This window comes from Ictalurus furcatus, unplaced genomic scaffold, assembly GCF_023375685.1.
Source record: "Ictalurus furcatus strain D&B unplaced genomic scaffold, Billie_1.0 scf4, whole genome shotgun sequence".
NCBI classification, from domain to species: Eukaryota; Metazoa; Chordata; class Actinopteri; order Siluriformes; family Ictaluridae; genus Ictalurus; species Ictalurus furcatus.
The window spans coordinates 39,309-59,847 of NW_026521053.1; the positions used below are offsets into that span (position 1 = coordinate 39,309).

The following is a 20,539-nucleotide window of genomic DNA, read 5'->3' on the forward strand; positions in this document are numbered from 1 at the left end:
CCTCTGGGGTCAAGAGTCAAACCGGTCCACTGAGTTTTGTTACGATCGGCCTCTCTAAACCTCGTCTAATCACTGATTATATTAATCTATCATGAATAGATTTATTTATTATAAATATAGAAATTTGCCCCGCTGCTTTGTTTACAGGTGCAGAGAGAACCATGTGTTTGAAATTCAGCTTGGACCTCGTACACAAATTGCTGAAGTCTGATACGCTACAGGTTTGTTACCACAGGAATAAGATGCTTTATAAAATAAATCTATATATGTATGAGTTTTTATTTTAATTCTTTTATAGATGAATCTTTAGTGTTTTGTTTATAAACAAATTTTACAATGATGTCTTTCCTTCCCATCGCTATTGACCAAACTGTTTTTCCACTTATCTTGGTTAAGCCTTAAAGTCATGTCATTTCCATGAATACAGGTTTGTCTTAGTTTTATTCTGCGCTTTAATATAACTGGTCGCTGCTTTGTTTTTTCTTTTGCAGTCCTGTTGCATTTACAGAGAGGCTCTTTTGTTGACTAACAACTATTACAAAAATATTAGGCATCATTTTATATTTTCTATACAGTGTATATATTTAATACAGCATAAATGACTCTACTTTATGATCTATTGAATGCACTTGTTTATGGATTTGTTTCGTGTGTGTGTGTGTGTGTGTGTGTAGGAGGAGCTACAGACGAGGGGAGAGAGCTTCACCTCGAAGCTGCAGTATCAGCGGTCAGCCACAGAGAACGTGTTCATGACTTTTCAGCTGGACTGCCCCGAGCTGCTGAAGCTCACGGGACTGCCCGGCCGTCTCATCGTGTCTCTGTTCGAGCACAGCTCAGTGGTGGAGCACGTGAAGAGTCCTGCTGGACAGACCTCCCCTGGTGAGAGTAAATCTCACCATGCAGACCCTAAGCACCAATACTCAAGCAATCACGCACCATTTTGATTGCAACTTGAATATTTATTAAGATGTACAATAGCCTCTTTTTTTAATGGTTATACTCATGAAAGTGTGGACTCATGAAAGGTTAGGGTTGATGTACTGATGTTGCTGGTCATTTAGAATCACGATGTGCCTAAATGTCAGCAAGCGAGGCACGGTTCTGGAAAGTCTGGAGAAAGTATGGAAATTTTTTTCATGGTGTAGATCAAGATGTGAATATTTTGCTGTCAAACTCGGAGCACTGAAGCTTTACATTTCCTTATTGTCTGTTCAAATGCAGCCTCCGTAAGTAATGTAAGAATCGAATAATTGCTCAAGCCAAAAAAAAAGTTTCCTATTTCATTGAGAACCATGCAGCCCTTAGTAGAGCTCGACTGCGTCCCTTGCAGGAGCGGCTGAGAACTGTCCGATGTCATTATGCAGCATGAGAGTGACCTCTAGAGGAGAAATAAAAACTCATTCTTGTTATTTGAAGTGTTTTTTAATTCATTTTGGACATCTCTATTTTTATTTGTTATTTGGAGTGTGAAGGGAAATTCTCTTATCATGTACTCTTATATTATGAACTGCTATCAAATACCTATGATGAATGTATTCGTTTAATTACCTTGTATTCATTTAATAACCTCTTTAAATAAGCTGATCAACTGCTATCCTTGGTTATATTATGTATTTCCATGTCAACATGACACAGGACTTATTTTGTATTATGACTATGTGCTGTGTGTTTTGTTTAAATCTGTCTGACACCTGGACCAGTAGAAACGCACTGCTTCTTATCAATGTGTATAAATACTTTTGTTTTGCTTGAAATAAACCAGAAGTCTCTGTGAACATTCATGTGTGTCAGTGTTTGTGTGTGTGTGTGTTCATTTGGACTCTCCAGGCCTGAACTCTGCGGTAAACCACACTTTCTAGCTCATAGCAGCACAGAACTAAAAGTTAATAGAAGTAATGGTAGAACAGGCTGATCGGGATGATGGAGATCTGAAGACATAAATATGAGATTCCTGAGATACTTGGAAATCTAACAGAGTGCTACGTTAAATTAATGTTTATTAATAGTTAATATATTATATTTCATTTTAAAATGTGCAGTACATCTTTCATGGTTCAGTCAGTACTTTATTTTTGTAATAAAGTTCAGGAATATTTTACTTCGAGTGTTTTCATTCAGTATCAGTTTAAAACTTCTGCCCGACTTGGTTACTGGTATCAGTAAAATCCACTATCGGTCGACCCCTAGCCCTAGGGTGTATAACAAAAGGCTGCTTTAAACAGTTTTTAACAACAGCATTTACTCATCACATGTTTTCTGTGCCACTTTTGTTTGCCTGACCAGAAATTCACGCAGTGGCTAAAGAGATCGCACCCATTAACGGTGTTGACCTTCTCAATATCAGTAATATCCTTCTAGAGAAGTGGCTTTGCACACCAGGGCAGACAAATGGCAAGGTAAGAGGTTTTCAAACACACGCAGGAACTTTAAATGTAGGCTGAAAACTGAGGAATAATTCTCAAAGCATCTTATCAAACAAAGCAACTAAATCTTTAAAACCCCCCAAAAGACACAGATTATTGAACGATTATTAGTAGCAGTGTTTGTCACTACAGGACCTCCAGTACCAGGACTCTGTGACTGATCTTACTGAGGATCCTGATCTCATGAGGTGAACTAAAAACTCCTCCATTATACTTCACAGCTCTTTTTCCCATCAGAGAAAAGTGTTTTCTATGCACATTTCTTTTCTTCTGTTTTTCAGAGTGGTGTATTTGCTGCAGATGCACTCCATGGATATGAGGTATGTCTGCTCAGTCCCATCCTGAGTGCAGAGACAAAGGTAAATTATATAGCTGTAGCTTCAGCATGTATATGATTTCTTCCCATTTTATACAGTATTAGTATAATTTAAAGGGCCAGTGGGTAAAATCAAAGCTCTAAAGTTTACATGTACAGTAACACTATAATTATTATTTATAACTCCTTCATCCTACCTTCCCTCCAAGCCCATATACATGTATACCTGCCTCCTACAATTTCTGATGGACAGCAGTTTATCGTCATGTTCATTTGCAACAAATCTTTCATTTACTGGATGAATGAACGTCAGCATTCATTCATGCGCCTCATCCCATATGAGGAAAGTATATCTGGAAAACTAAGCATTACGTATCAGACTTGACACATTATACTGGTGTGTAAAACCTAACACTAACTTTTTTTTTAAAGAAAAACAAAGTACACAATGATTTATTACATTAATACTAAATAACGTTATCTGTATATAGTTACACTTCATATAACTTATGTTTGGGGCTGCAGCGACTAGTCTGAATAATCAGTAGACTTCCTGTAGAAGTCCCTGTAGAAGTTATTACAATAAAAACGATAATGTTTAGAATGAGCACATTAGTCTGTCTTTTTTTGTTGTTGTTGTTCTTTTCTCAGCTGTTGGGAAGATCCGGTCTCAGACTGACATTTGAACACCCAGCTGTGCGCTGCTCTGCCTCATTCACCTTGTAGACACCTTGTTATTTTATAATCAATATTTGTCTCTACTGTATGTGTGTATGCTGCGCGTCTAGTAGCAGATTTGTGTTTGGAGTACGAGGTTCTACGCTATCAAGCGATAAGATTTTATTTTGAATAACACTGGATACTGGTAATATGTGTACAGCAAACAGACTTTTATTTATATCTGCAGAAATATGACCTAAAACATCATCAGATTTTCACACAAGTCCTAAAAGTAGATAAAGAGAACCCAGTTAAACAAATGAGACAAAAAGATTGTACTTGGTCATTTATTTATTAAGGAAAGTGATCCAATATTACATATCTGATAGTGGCAAAAGTATGTGAACATCTAGGATTAGCAGTTAATCTTAAAGTGAAATTAGAGTCAGGTGTCTTCAATCAATGGGATGACGAAGAACAGGGATCTGTAAGAGTCTGATCTTCACAACATGTTTGTGGAAGTGTATCATGGCATGAACAAAGGAGACTTCTGAGGACCTCAGAAAAAGGGTTGTTAATGTTGATCAGTCTGGAAAAGGTTACAAAACCATCTCTAAAGAGTTTGGACTCCACCAATACACAGACAGTTAGTTTGTGTACAAACGGAGGAAATTCATGACCATTGTTACCCTACCCTGCAGTAGGGTCCAATAAAGATCTCCCCAAAATGAAGATATGTAATAGACTGCGAGGTCACAAAGGAACCCAGGGTAATTTCTAAGCAGCTAAAGGCCCTCTCACATTGGCTAATATTCATGAGTCTACCATCAGGAGAACACTGAACAACAATGGTGTACATGGCAGGGTTGCAAGGAGAAAGCCAGTGGTCTCAAAAAGAACAGTGCTGACCTTCCGCAGTCTGCTAAAGATCATGTGGACAAAACAGAAGGATGTTGGAAAAATGTTTTGTGGATGGATGAGACAAAAATAGAATTTTTGGTTTAAATAAGAAGCGTTATGATTGGAGAAAGGAAAACACTGAATTCCAGCACAAGAACCCCATCCCATCTGTGAAACATGCTGGTGGTAGTATCATGGTTTGGGCCTGTTTTGCTGCATCTGGACCAGGACGGCGATTTCTAAAGGGAAATATCAGGATATCTGTCTGTGAACTGAATCTCAAGAGAAAGTGGGTCATGCAGCAAGACAATAACCCTGAGCACACATGTCATTCCAAAGAATGATTAAAGAAGAATAAAGTTAATGTTCTGGAATGGCCAAGTCAAAGTCCTGACCTTAATACAGTAGAAATGTTGTGGAAGAACCTGAAGCAAGCAGTTCATGTGAGGAAACCCACCAACATCCTAGAGTTGAAGCTGTTCTGGACTGAGGAACGGGATAAAAATCCTCCAAGTCGATGTGCAGGACTGATCAACAGTTACCCCAAACGTTTATCTGCAGTTATTACTGCACAAGGAGCTCACACCGCTTACTGAAAGCAACAGTTCACATACTTTTACCCCTCACAGATATGTAATACTGGATCATTTTTCTCAATAAATAACTGAGCAAGTATAATATTAATATATATTATTATTGTTATATATTATTATAATATACCAGAGCTTGATGCAGAGCGAGCACCTTCGGCCCCTCATGAAGCATTTGGTGTTAAAAGATCGGTCTGATTAGGTGGAGGAGATGGTTAACTACCTGAACAATCAGATCAGGCAAGTTGTTCCTAAATATCACAGTTTTCACGCTGACCTCACAGTTTTTAAGTTAGACTTTGTTCCAGACTGCTTAAATGATAGCTCATTTAAAAGCAATTAATCACACTACTTTTTGAGAAACAGGATATTTTATGAGCACCAACATGTTTTCATTTCACAAAAAACTTGCTTTATAAATGTCTCAGATTTGGCATCATGCATCTCTGAGATTACAACAGTCAGTAGAATATCAATAACATTCTATTTCATGATAATAATAAAACATTAATTCACATCAGTTTCATTTCTATAAATCACTTCTAACAACAGACATTGCTAGAAAGCAGCTTTACAGAAATCCAGAGAGGGCAAGAGTGTGAGGTGGCACACGAAGGAGAGAGAGTGAGAGAACCCTTGGAGAGAGAGAGAGAATACTAGGTGAGACAGAGAGTGAGAGAGAGAGAGAGAGAGAGAGAGAGAGAGAACCCTAGGTGAGGGAGAGAAAACCTTTGGAGAGAGAGAGATAGAATCCTAGGTGAGACGGAGAGTGAGAGAGAAAGAGAGAGAGAGAGAGAGAGAGAGAACCCTAGATGAGGGAGAGAAAAACTTTGGAGAGAGAGAGAGAGAGAGAGAGAGAGAGAGAGATAGAATCCTAGGTGAGACAGAGAGAGAAAGAGAGAGAATCCTAGGTGAGACGGAGAGTGAAAGAATCCTAGGTGAGACAGAGAGTGAGAGAGAGAGAGAACCCTAGGTGAGAGAGAGAAAACCCTTGGAGAGAGGGAGAGAGAGAGAATCCTAGGTGAGACAGAGGGAGAGAGAGAGAAAACCCTTGGATGGACTGGACTTTAAAATATCCTTTAATACCAAAGATTACATTTTTTTCCCCCTCATAGACGAATCAATTAAGCATCATGTTTCAGCACATCACATTATCACTAAAAAAACCTCAAATAAATATGTAACTATTTCCGTTATAATCAACATCACAAATACATTGATTTACACCCCATTTCTGTTTAAATGTTTCAAGGTCATTAACCAACTTGAAGTAAGTATTCAGTTCTTAGTGGTGATCTTATTAAACCCCTGAGGGCTGAGTCAACTTCACTAGGCTTATTGTCACACAGTTTCTCTTTACATGTCAGCCAAAAACACCATCCTACACCATCCTACACCAAAAACACCATCGTACACCAAAAACACCGTCCTACACTAAAAACACCATCCTACACCATCCTACACCAAAAACACCATCGTACACCAAAAACACCATCCTACACTATCCTACACCAAAAACACCATCCTACACCATCCTACACGAAAACACCGTTCTACACCAAAAACACCATCCTACACCATCCTACACCAAAAACACCATCCTACACCAAAAACACCATCGTACACCAAAAACACCATCCTACACTATCCTACACCAAAAACACCATCCTACACCATCCTACACCAAAAACACCGTCCTACACCAAAAACACCATCCTACACCATCCTACACCAAAAACACCATCCTACACCAAAAACACCATCGTACACCATCCTACACCAAAAACACCATCGTACACCATCCTACATCAAAAACACCATCCTACACCATGCTACACCAAAAACACCGTCCTACACCAAAAACACCATCCTACACCATCCTACACCAAAAACACCATCGTACACCATCCTACACCAAAAACACCATCCTACACCATCCTACACCAAAAACACCATCCTACACCAAAAACACCATCGTACACCATCCTACACCAAAAACACCATCGTACACCATCCTACATCAAAAACACCATCCTACACCATCCTACACCAAAAACACCATCCTACACCAAAAACACCATCGTACACCATCCTACACCAAAAACACCATCCTACACCATCCTACACCAAAAACACCATCCTACACCAAAAACACCATCGTACACCATCCTACACCAAAAACACCATCGTACACCATCCTACATCAAAAACACCATCCTACACCATCCTACACCAAAAACACCATCGTACACCAAAAACACCATCCTACACCAAAAACACCATTGTACACCAAAAACACCATCCTATACCATCCTACACCAAAAACACCATCGTACACCAAAAACACCATCCTACACCATCCTACACCAAAAACACCATCGTACACCAAAAACACCATCCTACACTATCCTACACCAAAAACACCATCCTACACCATCCTACACCAAAAACACCGTCCTACACCAAAAACACCATCCTACACCATCCTACACCAAAAACACCATCCTACACCAAAAACACCATCGTACACCATCCTACACCAAAAACACCATCGTACACCATCCTACATCAAAAACACCATCCTACACCATGCTACACCAAAAACACCATCCTACACCATCCTACACCAAAAACACCATCGTACACCAAAAACACCATCGTACACCATCCTACACCAAAAACACCATCCTACACCATCCTACACCAAAAACACCATCCTACACCAAAAACACCATCGTACACCATCCTACACCAAAAACACCATCGTACACCATCCTACATCAAAAACACCATCCTACACCATCCTACACCAAAAACACCATCCTACACCAAAAACACCATCGTACACCATCCTACACCAAAAACACCATCCTACACCAAAAACACCATCGTACACCAAAAACACCATTGTACACCAAAAACACCATCCTATACCATCCTACACCAAAAACACCATCGTACACCAAAAACACCATCCTACACCATCCTACACCAAAAACACCATCGTACACTATCGTACACCAAATACACAGTATCAAGACTTTATATTTTACACACTGACTGTGTAACAGTTTCATGACTTTCAACTGTCTTACATTTTCTCTCTCTCATTCTCTCTCTCTCTCTCTGTCTGTCTGTCTGTCTGTAAGTGTGTGTAGGAGATGTGTGTATATAGAGCTCCAGACAGAACACTTGCCCCAGTTGTTGAGGATGGTGTCGGCCGTTACGCTGCAGCTCGGACTGCAACACTGTCTGTGCCTCTGCTCCAAAGTCCAACCTCCGCTCATCTCCCCCCTCGTCCTCCTGTCCAGTGGCCCAGCCCAAGAGCAGGACACACGCCAGGTCAGTGCACCACACACACACACACATCACACACTCACACACATCACACATACACAGTCTGAGTGAAGTCATCACGCACTAACGAGACGCTGGAAATTTCACTCACACTGTAAGTCACACAAAAAGACAAGAATAAGAAAGAAAGAAAAGCAGTAAACAGTATGAATTATAAACAGTGACACTGATCAGATTGTTTGTTTTCTACACTAGTTTCTAATACTTTCTTTCATTTCTTACTATGATCTTGTATACTTTTTAAATCATTTTTTACCCTCCCTCTCTTTCTCTCTCTCTCTCTCTCTCTCTCTCTCTCTCTCTCGTCTCTCTCTCTCCCCCCCAGCCCGGTCATGTCTTGATGTCCCGGTCAGCGAGGACGTGTTTGAGGACTGGGAAAGTCTCTCCGCAGTTCGTTCTCCAGAGAGCAGCTTTACAGATTTTGTTCAGTACGAGGAGGCGGAGTCTGATGACCATGCCCCTCTCCAGTCCGATCCTAAACTCCAGCCTGGTTCTCTGGTGCTCCTGTGATGCAGCACTGCCTCGGGCACTTCCAGCACTTTCTGTGCAGACTGGTGGAGCTCTACATCACCCAGCGGGGGGCGGGGCTAACCAGGGGGAGGCGGAGTTAACAGAGAGGCTGTGTGTATTTGAACAGAAGGAGTGTGTGTCTGCGTTCACGGCTGCCAAAATGATTTTATTTAACCAGCGCATATTAAACAGAACATACTCTCACATTTGCATGTTATTGCTTATTTGAAAGTTTTCTGATGATTATTCTGGATTTACTTTTTTATGCAATATTACTGATTTATTTATTATTTGCTGTTTATTATTACTAATTACGGTGTATGATTACTTATAAATTAATATCAACATCAACAATAATAATAGTTAATATTAATATGATTATTAATGACGTGTGTGTGTGTGGTGATGGTGATGTCAGACAGCGGCGGTGTGACTCCGCCTCCTCGGTGGCTCGAGTCTCTGATGAACATCTGTTTCTCTGAGCTGGACTTCAGCATCCGCGCCGTCACCGTCTCCCTCCTCATGGACCTGGTGGGTCTGACACAGTCCGTCGCCATGGTGACAGCAGAACGGGTGGGCGTGGCCGACTCCGCCCAGCCGATGAGCCCGAGCCAGGGTCGTGTTGCCATGGTGATCAGGCCGCTGCTCACACAGGGGATGTTAAAGCACATTGCTGACAAAACAGACTTCTTCAAGGTGAAACGTTAATCTGTCTTCATTTCTTTCATCCCTCTCTCACTCTTTTCTCCTTCCTCTCTTTCCTTTTTTCTTTATCTGTCTCTCTTCCTCTTCTTTTCCACGATTTCTCCTGCCTTTTAGCAATTGTGTCCTACCTTTTTATTCCCCTACCATGATTTCTTTCTCTTTCATATTTATCATTTTTATTGTTCCTTTTTTGCTCTTTCTTTCTCTCCATTATTTTTTACATTTCTTTTCTTCTCACTTGTTTGTTTCAAACTTTTTCTGTCAGTCGCTCATGTAATGTGTTTGTCTTTCACTTTTTGCTTTCCCTCTTGATTTCTGCTTTTCATTCTTTCTATTTAATTTTCATTCATATCTCTCTCATTCTCTCTCTCATCCTCTCTCTCTCTGTATTATTCTCTCTCATCATCTCTCTCTATCTCTCACTCACAGACACACATATTCTCTCTCTATCATTCTCTCTCTCTCATCCTCTCTCACACACACACATTCTGTCTCTCCTTTTCCTTTACTCTTTGTCATTATTTTATGTCCTTTTTTCCTAATCCATGTTTTTTTTCTCTGGTTTTATTGTAGTGTAATTGAACCTGGTGTGTTTATAGTATTATCCGAGAGTCTCTTGCTGTGGATCTGCTGGTATTAATGCTGCACTCCATTGTACTCGAGCTCTGAAAGTACAGAACCAGTTTTCCGGCGTTCCGATCTAAAGGCGTTCAGGCTCAGAAATAATGGTGGATACTCTGAGCAAGGTCATATTTGAGTTTGATAAACATATTAATAAGACCTATATGAATTATTCCTGTGATGCACAGAGAGAAATGATGTATAATCGTCGTCCCCTGTCTTCATCTTTTCTTGTAAATATGATCCGTTACAGTTATTTTATCACATTAGTGAATTTGGGCTAAAATCAGCGGAATTACGTCACGAACCGAAAATTATGACACAAAAGCTACAAGTCAACAAAGTCCGGTTTCATCACATAGAAAATAACGTGAAGGGAATTCTGTTTAGCGTTGACCACATGAGCGCCGCCATGTCATTGTGATCTCAGGTATGTGTACGTGTGTGTGTGAGAGCTCTCAGGACTGTTCTATCGCACGTCTCCATGAGGGACGTTGTGGTTTTACGAGTTTCAATACAACGGCTTGCAGCATAAGAGGGGAAACAAAAGGCAAATTCAGTAGTTTGACTGCTTCAGAGTGGTTAATTTGATTCTTGAGAACAAAAGGATTCTGATGAAGGGAGAGGTTTATTTGTACGTCTCAGACATTGGCAGGAGGTGTGAGGTAGCCTCTGGTGCTCTGTGAGCTCTGAGGGACTCTGTAGGGATCGTCTCGGGGAGCAGCGTACTCTGCCATGTTGGGTAAACCAGACAGCACACAGCAGCTCAGACCACGGCGAGAAATCCCCATGTTTTCGATTGCATGCCATTCAGAAGTCTGCTTATCATAACACTCCACTTCATCCATGGTGGTAGTGCCGTTCTCTCCACCAGCAACGAACAGGAGATCGTCCAGCACCTCAATGCCGAAGTTGCTGCGCTGGTTGTTCATGGCTGGACCTTGTGTCCACACGTTGGTCTGAGGATTATACACCTCTACATTGCTTATTTGATTAACACCATCATTTCCCCCGACAGCGTAAACCCATCCTCCGTATGCAACCACGCCCAGTCCACGCCTTCTGATCATCATGGGGGTGATGAGGGTCCACTCTCCCGTCTGAGGACTGTAATACTCCCCCGTGAACAAACACCCGTTCCCGTCAAACCCTCCGCATATGTACACTTTGCCATTCAGTACTGTAGCGCTAGAATCACCCCTTGGTTCGTGCATCGGCGCGATCATGCACCACCGATCATTCTCAGGTTCATATCGCTCTACTGTATTCAGATGTTCGAAGCCATCAAATCCTCCCATCGCATAGATACGACTGTCCAGCACACACACGCTCACGTCACACCGGCAAGAGTGCATGGGGTTCACCTGAGCCCAGGTTCTGGTGATGGGGTCAAACCTTCTCACACTGTTGAGGAAATCCACACTGTCGAATCCTCCGATGCAGTACACGAAGCCGTTCAGATACACCGTCCCGTGATAGGCTCGTGGACTCTCGTCGTTGCATGTGACGTTGACCCAGCGCGCTGCTCGTGTATCATACGCTTCTATGGTATTGAGATTCTTGTGGCCATAGCCACCGATGGCCAGCAGAACGGCGCTGGGCAGGCGGAGTCTCTGGAGATCAGAGCTGAGGGGAAGGCTCGGGTTGAGGTCATCGATGCCCATCAGAACTCTGGTGACGATCGGCTTACATGTCATGTTGTCCATCACTAAAACGTTGTTGCTCACATTGTTCATAAGGTAATCGTGTGTCAATAGCCCCAGACGCACCTTGGGCAGTAACACTCCTATGTGCGCTTTCCGTTTCCATGGCGCATGTTTGATCCACTGTAAGATGGCTTCAAACACCACGCTCTCCTGTTTCACGTTCAGTTCGTCCTTCTCGATGATCTCGCTCAGCTGCTCGACCGTCAGGTCCAGGAACTCCTCAGAGAGGCGCACCATCTCCTCAAAGTTGTGCAAGATAAACCGGAAGGCCTGCTGCTTCAACTTCTCGCAGAAGTAGGAGTGAGCTAAACGACAGATGTTAACGCAGTTCTCGGGACACAGCTGAGCCTTCAGGAACGTGCAGCAGTCGTTCAGCAGGCTGTTCACCAACAGATAATCAGCAGCGATCAGCAGCTTACACACGTTTTTCTCCGTGATGTTAACACGTCTTATATACGCGTACTCCACAATCAGCTCCATTATCTCGGCAGAAACGTTAGGGATGCTGTACCCGAGCTTATCAGGAGGGTACCCCCCGTTGGTGAAGAGAGCCATGAAGTATGGGCTGCAGCCGCACAGGATGATCTTGTGCACGTGGAATTCGGCGCCGTCCACCACGATGACTGCGTCACAGAGCTGCTTCTCTAACCGCAGCTCATTGATGATGTTGCAGGACATCCCGTCTACCTTCCTCTCCATTCCCTTCTCTTCTTCCTGTTTACTCATGTTCTGTGCAGGTCAGAGCTACTGAATGTACAACATTCATCTGAATGTGGATTGTGTTGATGCAGATCAGCTTTTCAACTCGGAATGTTCTGATTCCACATTTCAGAATAATAACAGCTCATGATTCCAAGGTTCCAATTCTAATTTTGTAACCACGGATACATACAGGATGCAGTGAACCTGACAGAAACCTGCAGTACAGGATCAGTCTCTGTGAAATGCTTTAAAAACAGCTTTAAATCCTGCGAATGTCCAAAATGCACAAGTCTGGTGTAAAGAACCGTTTATTTTCCTGTTAAAAAAAAAAACCCACCTCCCAGGGTGAATTTCCCAAGTAGAATTAATCCTACATTAAAATGATTAAATATTGATGATGAAATAATTAATAATGGCTGTATTTTTTTATTTATTTGTTTGTTTAATAGCTTTATAGATAGATAGATAGAGAGAGAGAGAGAGAGAGAGAGAGAGAGAGAGAGATGTATGTTTATACAGATAAACATTACCTTTCCAGCTTTTTGGTGAGAAAAGTAATTAAACTTGTCCACTTTAAGTAACCTTTTAAAACTTTTAGCTGTTTTACACCAGAAATAAATTCTGAACTGATGAACACTGCTATAAGTTTTGACGCCATGACATTTTAAATGAAATGCTAATTATGTTCTTTACTTAGTGTGGCCTACGTAGGTTTTATTACAGATATTACTTTATTACAAAAAGTGTCATATGATATTTTATATCATTACACTACACACTCTAAATAACACTTTTTTTCCTGCTAGAGAATTAAGGATGAAGATTTCTAACGTTATATTTGTAACAAGAATAAATATTTGATCTAAAGAGAGGTGTAGAAAGGAACTATTTCTCATTGTTCTGTAAGAATCATGACCACATGTCTTGAAATTATTTATTGCTACGGATTAAATTTAGATTATTTCCAGGGTAGAGCAGTTTCCCAGGAGGTTAAACTAGTGTTTTATAGAAATTTGGGTTCTTCTTTACCAGTTCAATAGTTTAATCTTTTTAACTGACTATACTTTGATTCATGACTATGTTTTTTGTATATGCCCTAATAAACACGCTGATCTCATGGGATTGTGTCCTGTCTCTTCACCTCTAAACCACACACACACACACACACACACACACACACACACACACACACACACACACACACACACACACACACACGAGAGAGAGAGAACAGCTTGTTCATATAAGAAAACGAAAATAAGCACAGACCCTCTGCAGACTTCCGCTAAACCAACTCCCCACCTGCTACAATAATGAACAGTATTACATACTTGACATACCTGGAATACCTGAGCTAATGGGACAATACTGTACAACCTATTCATCCCAATCACTAGTTGTGACTCATTGTGAATTTTCATGACCTTCTGTTGATTTCAAATTTTAAATGAAAACACCTCAGAAAAAAAGGTCAGACTTTTTGACCCCACTGTATATGTTTATGTACAACATTTGGACAAGTGAACATTTTTAATCTTGATGCCTCTGAACTTAAGTTCACAGCAACTCTTTCAACACTGTCAAATACAACATTCATTCTAAATTGCGCAGTTTTGCTAATAAATTAAAACAATTTATGAATCAAAATAGGGTTGAAAGCTTAAAAAGAATTAAAGCCCCACACCTGAGAATAATAAATAATCTGCTTCATACAAACTCTAATTATTTTTTATTGTTTTGAGAACATAATTTCAGAGCAGATCAAATTAAAACTAAGGCATCTAAGGGAGGTCAAGAAATGTGGAATGTGGAAGCACATGTGACACTACTGACTGTGAAGTTTATGCTTCACTTGTGTGTATAGAATATATAGTAGACTGGATGGGCATGTGTTTTTATGGTGTGTCTCAGCTGGCATGGATTTAAATGCTGGTTAAAATTAAACCTAGTGTGCAACTGAATAAACCACTTATAAATCTGAACTTTAACAGGGAAAAATCTTATCCCTTGGGTAATACATGTCCATTTTTGGACCAAAATGGATTTGAAAATCACATTGTGTAGATTCTGTACATCATAACTCCTTCTGCACCATTCCACACACATTAGCACAGAGCATTTATTTATGTCCACAAAAATAGCAAGAGAGTTCAAGAGTGAATTCTTTTAATCCGCCCAAAAAAAAAGCATCATTCTAGTGTTAACCAGCAAACTACACCTGCAATAACATGAAAATAGAACCCTTTATGTACAGTAATTATATATACACTAGTTTTTTTATGGCTGCAGGACAACTGCTGTAGTGTCATTGCTCCATTATTAGAAAGATATTACCTCTCGCCCGTGTATGGTCTGGAATTTACTATTGGCTTCATCAGAAACCTAGTGCAGGTCCTAAGCTATATCGTTTGGCTCCCTGCTTGGAAGTCAACAAACTTGTACCTGTTTAACCTGTCTGTGTCTCTTCTCATCTACCTGTGTACTTTACCTGAGCTGTCCTATAACTACGCTTACAACCAGAAGAAATTCAGTACTTCACTATGCATGGTCAATCGCTACATCCTCCATGTGAACTTGTACTCTAGCATCCTTTTCATGATGCGTGTAAGTGTGGACCGGTTCTTGTTGCATGTCACCCACAGCGAGAACACATCCTGTTGACACTCAAGGCCTCATTGTGCATCACCATACTGAACTGGATCTTGGTAAATGCTCAAATTGCTCCCCTCATAGACTTCATTATCCAGGACTTGGAGGACAATGGCTGGACAGTGTGTGGTGATTTTGCAAGCCTTGGAGTGGGCCAGAGTTATTCTGATTTACAGCATAGTGCTCAAAATAACTGGATATGTGATGCCCCTGGTGGGTTTGTTTCTATCATCACAAAGCATGGTTTCTGTACTCATGAAAAGAGAGGAAATGCATGCGACATCCTTCCAAAGGCCAGTAAGAATCGTGGGGCTGTGGCAATCATGTTTCTGGTGCTCTACACACCCATCCATATAATGAGGATTGTGCGCATTGCCTCTCGGCTTCCTGAATTAAATTTGTCACCGTGCATCGTAGACTACATCAATTCGGTTTTCGCAGTGACACGGCTAATTGCATAGGCTCAGTGTCATCTTCCCAGTGTTTTACTTCCTCATGACGGACAGCTTTAAGGAAGCACTGCAAGACAAGTGGAGGCAGCTTAAAAGGATGCTAATGGTTGCACTACAAGCAAGTATGACCTATCAAGCAAAGACAGCATTGATAACAATTGCCTTGCTTTGAAATCTGACTGTTGTGAATATTTATTCACAGTTGGCTGGCAAATTAAAGCAAAAGCCGATATAAAGTGTCTTAGTAGAACATTGCCAAAAACATTTTCAGTACACCTTGGTGTTTTAAGTATTAAAATGTAAATCATATGCTATAATCTTCACAGTAATCAAATCGCAATGCAACTGCCAGTGTTAGACACTGCTTGCTACCATCATCAAAACAAATGAAGTAAATCTCTTCTATAAGAATAATGCTTCAGTACAGTTCTAGAGACTTGTAAAATCTATACCAAGGTGTACTGAAAATGTTTTTGGCAACCGGGTACTCCCGTTTCCTTCCCCAGTTCAAAGACACGCATGGTAGGCTGATTGGCGTGTCTAAAGTGTCCATAGTGTATAAATGGGTGTGTGAATGTGCCCTGCGATGGACTGGCACCCTGTCCAGAGTGTACCCTGCCTTGTGCCCGATGCTCCCTGGGATAGGCTCCAGGTTCCCCCGCGACCCTGAAAAGGAGTAAGCCGTGGAAGATGGATGGAGTTCCTATTACTCTGTCAATTTAAATGTTACACATAGCCAAAATTAAAATAGACATGTACTGTAGAGTTATTTGCAGACATCTTCCTGTAGGTGGAGCTATTGTCTCAGCAGTAAAGTATTATTATTCCACTAGAACATGTGTAGTTACTACTAAACTATGAATAAAAATATGGAGTTTCTTCAATATGATAGTGTTTTCAATAGTTATTTATATAATTTTTTCCTCCAGTGGAATTCTGTGCAAGAATGCGATAAAAATAATAAAATAAGGGCTACTAATTAATAAAAAACTGGAAGGACAAGCATTAAGAAGTACATTTCTAAAACAAATTTTATGGGATGAAATAAAGCTTATGTATAGTAAAATTTGCAATTAACCCTGCAAGGAATTGACCTTGTTGAGCTTTGTGAAAGCTACATGGCATTTCAAATATTTTACCATTTTGTTCTGTCGTTGTTGTGTTTGCATTTCTAACTACAATTTTTTCTCTATACACGAGGAACAAAATGGAAGCGCTTGTTTTTCAATGACCTCTAAACCACTTCATCCTTGCTGCCCTCTGTTCCTGTGATATTCGTGATGGAATTGGCATTAAAACAACTCATTCCAGTCTGACACCATTTGTAATTCTTGGTGTGTGCAAGCAGAAGCTTCATTCATGGTGCTTGAACAGGCAGAGTACCAAAGCAGTGCATTCAGGTCCTCAGAGGGTCTGTCAAGAACAAGACCACAGTAATAATCTGTTACATTTTCACTGGCCATGCACACAGTAAACAGGGACATCAACTATCTTAATGGGTCGGAATGGTTTAAACTCTGGTGCCCCAGAAAACAGTATGTGGTTTATCCCAAATGTGTGGATATCTTCCACCATAGTTTGACACAATATGTATCAGGTCTAAAAGCTGCCTTCTGGAGAAAAAGCTACATACCTGTGCAGTGACCACAATCTTGAGAATCAACGTCACATCACCTTGCACTAGAACATGAAAGAAGTTTGTTTGAAATCTTTGCAGATTTATTAAAAATAAAAAACAAAAAAAGCACATGTACATAAGTATTCAATTAATGCAGCTGGCCTCCCCTGTCCCACCAAGACTCATTGGCTCCTGGAGAGAAAGAAAACACGCGTCAACCCAAAATTGCACAAACACACTAAACGATAAACAAAGAAAGAAAAGCAAAGAGTATTAGACACCCTGGTGTGGTGGCTATAACACCCAGACCCACTGACACCACCACATGAAATGGAGGAAGTTAACAGCACCCAAGCAGAACCAGAATTATGGTAAACAATACAAAATGGAAAATAAAGCCACTATAGCATGGAGACAATAAAGCATAGCATACACCCCATCAATAGTAAAGTGGATATATGGGAAAACAAACCTGAAAGAACAGGTTTGAAGCTGGAAAACACTGATTTACCAAATAGTGTCTCACACTACATGTGGTTACAGAACATAAACCAAACATGCATCCAAAACTAAAGTCAGCAAAAACAACAGCACAATGAAAAAATAGAAAAAGAAAAGACTAGAGCAAAACAATAAGTAAAACAAAGAAAATAACGGTAAAGCAAAACAGTTTAGGAAATGACCGTAAAGCAACACAATGAAGTAAAACAAAACAAGAAACCGATCAAGCAAAACAGGAGCGGAGTCACATGAAGCGTCTTCAGCTAGGGATTGGCCTTAGAGAAGATTTAGATGCTCAATTCACCACTCTCACCTTAACACAAAGATCAGAGTCAAACTAAATCTACCAAGTCCCAATGTCAAAAGGGAGAGGTGTACTTACCATTGGGCTGAACAAACACCAGACAGGAAGTGGTATGATTACTCACATGTACCGCAGCTCGACATACATATCCGGTTCCGGTGACAGGGTACGCTGGCGTGTTTTGCTGCCGCTCCTGTTACCGTTTGGTTTGTTTTTGTTTGTTATTTTAAGTCATATTTTTTTAAATAACTGCAAGTTTTTTAAAGTTATATTGTTTTTAGTGGAAGTGGAAGTGGAAGAATATCGATCAGACAGCTTTCTCCAATTCTGTTGTTTCCACCGTAAGCGATCTACATCCCTCATTGCTGGAGGAGAAAGTTCTACAATTAAATTCTGCTCTTGCTGCTAATCTTGACACTGTTGCTCCTCTAAGGTCACGTAAGGTCACATTCGCCCGCTCTGCTCCCTGGTATAATGACAATCTGCGCTCTAGAAAGGCTGCTTGTCGGAAAATGGAGCGTAAATGGCGCCTTACTGGACTGAATGTCTACTATCAAGCGTGGAAGGATGTTCTGGGGGATTATCGAGCACTAATAGAGACCGAAAGATCCTCTTACTTCTCTCAGGATATTGTAAATAATCAAAATAATCCCAGACACTTGTTACAAACCATAATCAGATTGCTTCAAGTTAATGTTGTTACCACTTTGCCTATTTCTCAGCAGCTTTGTGATTCTTTTCTTTGGTTTTTTAATTCTAAGATTGCTAATGTTCGCAAAGAACTTTCTGTCACACCTGACTCTGCCTCTTGGTTTTTTAATTCTAAGATTGCTAATGTTCGCAAAGAACTTTCTGTCACACCTGACTCTGCCTCTTCACTCCTTCGTCCATCTAGGTTCACTGGTGTTTCTTTCACTCATTTCTCACTGCTTGATTCTGAGCCTCTCACAAGGGAGCAATCCAGCATGAAATCAACCACTTGCTTGCTGGATCCAATTTCCACGAACCTATTTAAATCATGCTTCGATGTTTGGTGCCCTGCTATCCTCAGCATTATAAATGAATCACTGGAGACTGGGGTCATTCCAGCAGTACTAAAGACTGCTGCTGTTACACCTGTACCAAAGAAAGAAAATGTTTCCGTGGATGATTTTAACAATTTTCGTCCCATCTCAAATCGTCTGTTTTTGGCAAAAATACTTTAGCGTGTTGTTGCCTCTCAACTATGTAATCATCTTACAATTAATAACCTCTTTGAACCCCTTCAGTCAGGTTTTCGTAAATTTCACAGCACTGAAACGGCGTTGGTCAAAGTCACCAATGACTTGTTGATGGCCTCTGATTCCGGAGCTACTTCCATTCGTATTCTTCTTGATCTTAGAGCTGCCTTCGATACTGTGGATCATGGTCTTTTACTTACCCGCCTTGAAAGTGTTTTTGGTGTGTCTGGGACAGTTTTAAACTGGTTTAAATCCTATTTTACTGACCATTGCCAGTTTATTTCTGTGCATGGCTACAGGTCTGACACTAGCTCTGTGCTCACTGGTGTTCCTCAGGGTTCAGTTTTAGGCCCTCTACTTTTCAATATTTATCTATCTCCACTTAGGCATCTGCTGCATTCGCTCGGCCTCACTTTTTATCACAATTATCACTTTTATGCTGATGATACCCAAATCTACATTCACTCAAAATCTGGTGAAAACATTGATGTTTGTTATCTTTCTGATTGTATTTCTGTAATAAAAACATGGATGAATAATAACTTACTGTGCCTGAACAGCAGGAAAACTGAAGTTGTGCTTATAGTTTCCCGTCATCAAATTCGCAAAGCGGCTCCACTGTCTTTGTTTGTTGATAGCTCTGTTCTAGAGACCCAAAGTAAAATGAGGAACCTTGGAGTAATTTTTGATACCAGCCTCACATTTGATTTTTTTGTTCAGAGCACTGTGAAGACATCCTTTTTTCACCTCAGAAATATAGCTAGACTGTGCCCAATGCTAAACTTCTCTGCAGCTGAAAAGCTGATTAACTCATTTGTTGTCACCTGGCTGGATTACTGTAATGCCGTTTTAGCCGGAGTGTCTAAATCCACAATCAATAAATTGCAATATGTTCAAAACTCTGCTGCCCGCATCCTGACGGGAACCAGGAAATGTGACCATATTACTCCTGTTTTGATGTCCTTACACTGGCTCCCAGTCAGGTTCCGTGTCGATTTTAAGATCATGTTGTTGACATACAAGGCACTACATTTATTGTTCTGTGTACTGCTTATTTTGTGTACAGCGCTTTGAGAAGCTGCTTTTAAAGGCGCTTTATAAAACAAAGTATTATTATTATTATATACATATACATAGACATCTACATACACATATCATTCAGCCACCGGATAATGTCACGATCACTGGACGCGATCTCCGGCGCCAACTCACCACAATGCACGCACCACCAGCGCTGCTCTAAGACTATAAATCAACAAATTAGCCTTGAGATGTTCACCTCATTACAGCGTGAGCAAAGCCTGA

At 40.7% G+C, this 20,539-nt stretch overlaps 2 protein-coding genes and 1 pseudogene across 2 annotated transcripts; 2 read left to right on the top strand and 1 right to left on the bottom strand.

Annotated features, from left to right (window-relative positions):
* On the top strand, positions 1 to 1,366 carry LOC128604855 (kinetochore-associated protein 1-like). The gene is made up of 2 exons (XM_053619917.1): positions 1 to 221; positions 675 to 1,366. The coding sequence occupies exons 1-2, from the start codon at positions 162 to 164 to the stop codon at positions 942 to 944; spliced, it is 330 nt and encodes a 109-aa protein (XP_053475892.1). The 5' UTR covers positions 1 to 161; the 3' UTR covers positions 945 to 1,366.
* Positions 1,367 to 8,901: 7,535 nt separating this feature from the next.
* Positions 8,902 to 12,759, bottom strand: LOC128604853 (kelch-like protein 10). Its single transcript, XM_053619915.1, has one exon. It carries the CDS (start codon positions 12,512 to 12,514, stop codon positions 10,724 to 10,726), a length of 1,791 nt encoding a protein of 596 aa, XP_053475890.1. The 5' UTR covers positions 12,515 to 12,759; the 3' UTR covers positions 8,902 to 10,723.
* A 1,529-nt stretch (positions 12,760 to 14,288) lies between these two features.
* On the top strand, positions 14,289 to 16,113 carry LOC128604846 (succinate receptor 1-like; annotated as a pseudogene).
* Positions 16,114 to 20,539: the final 4,426 nt, after the last annotated feature.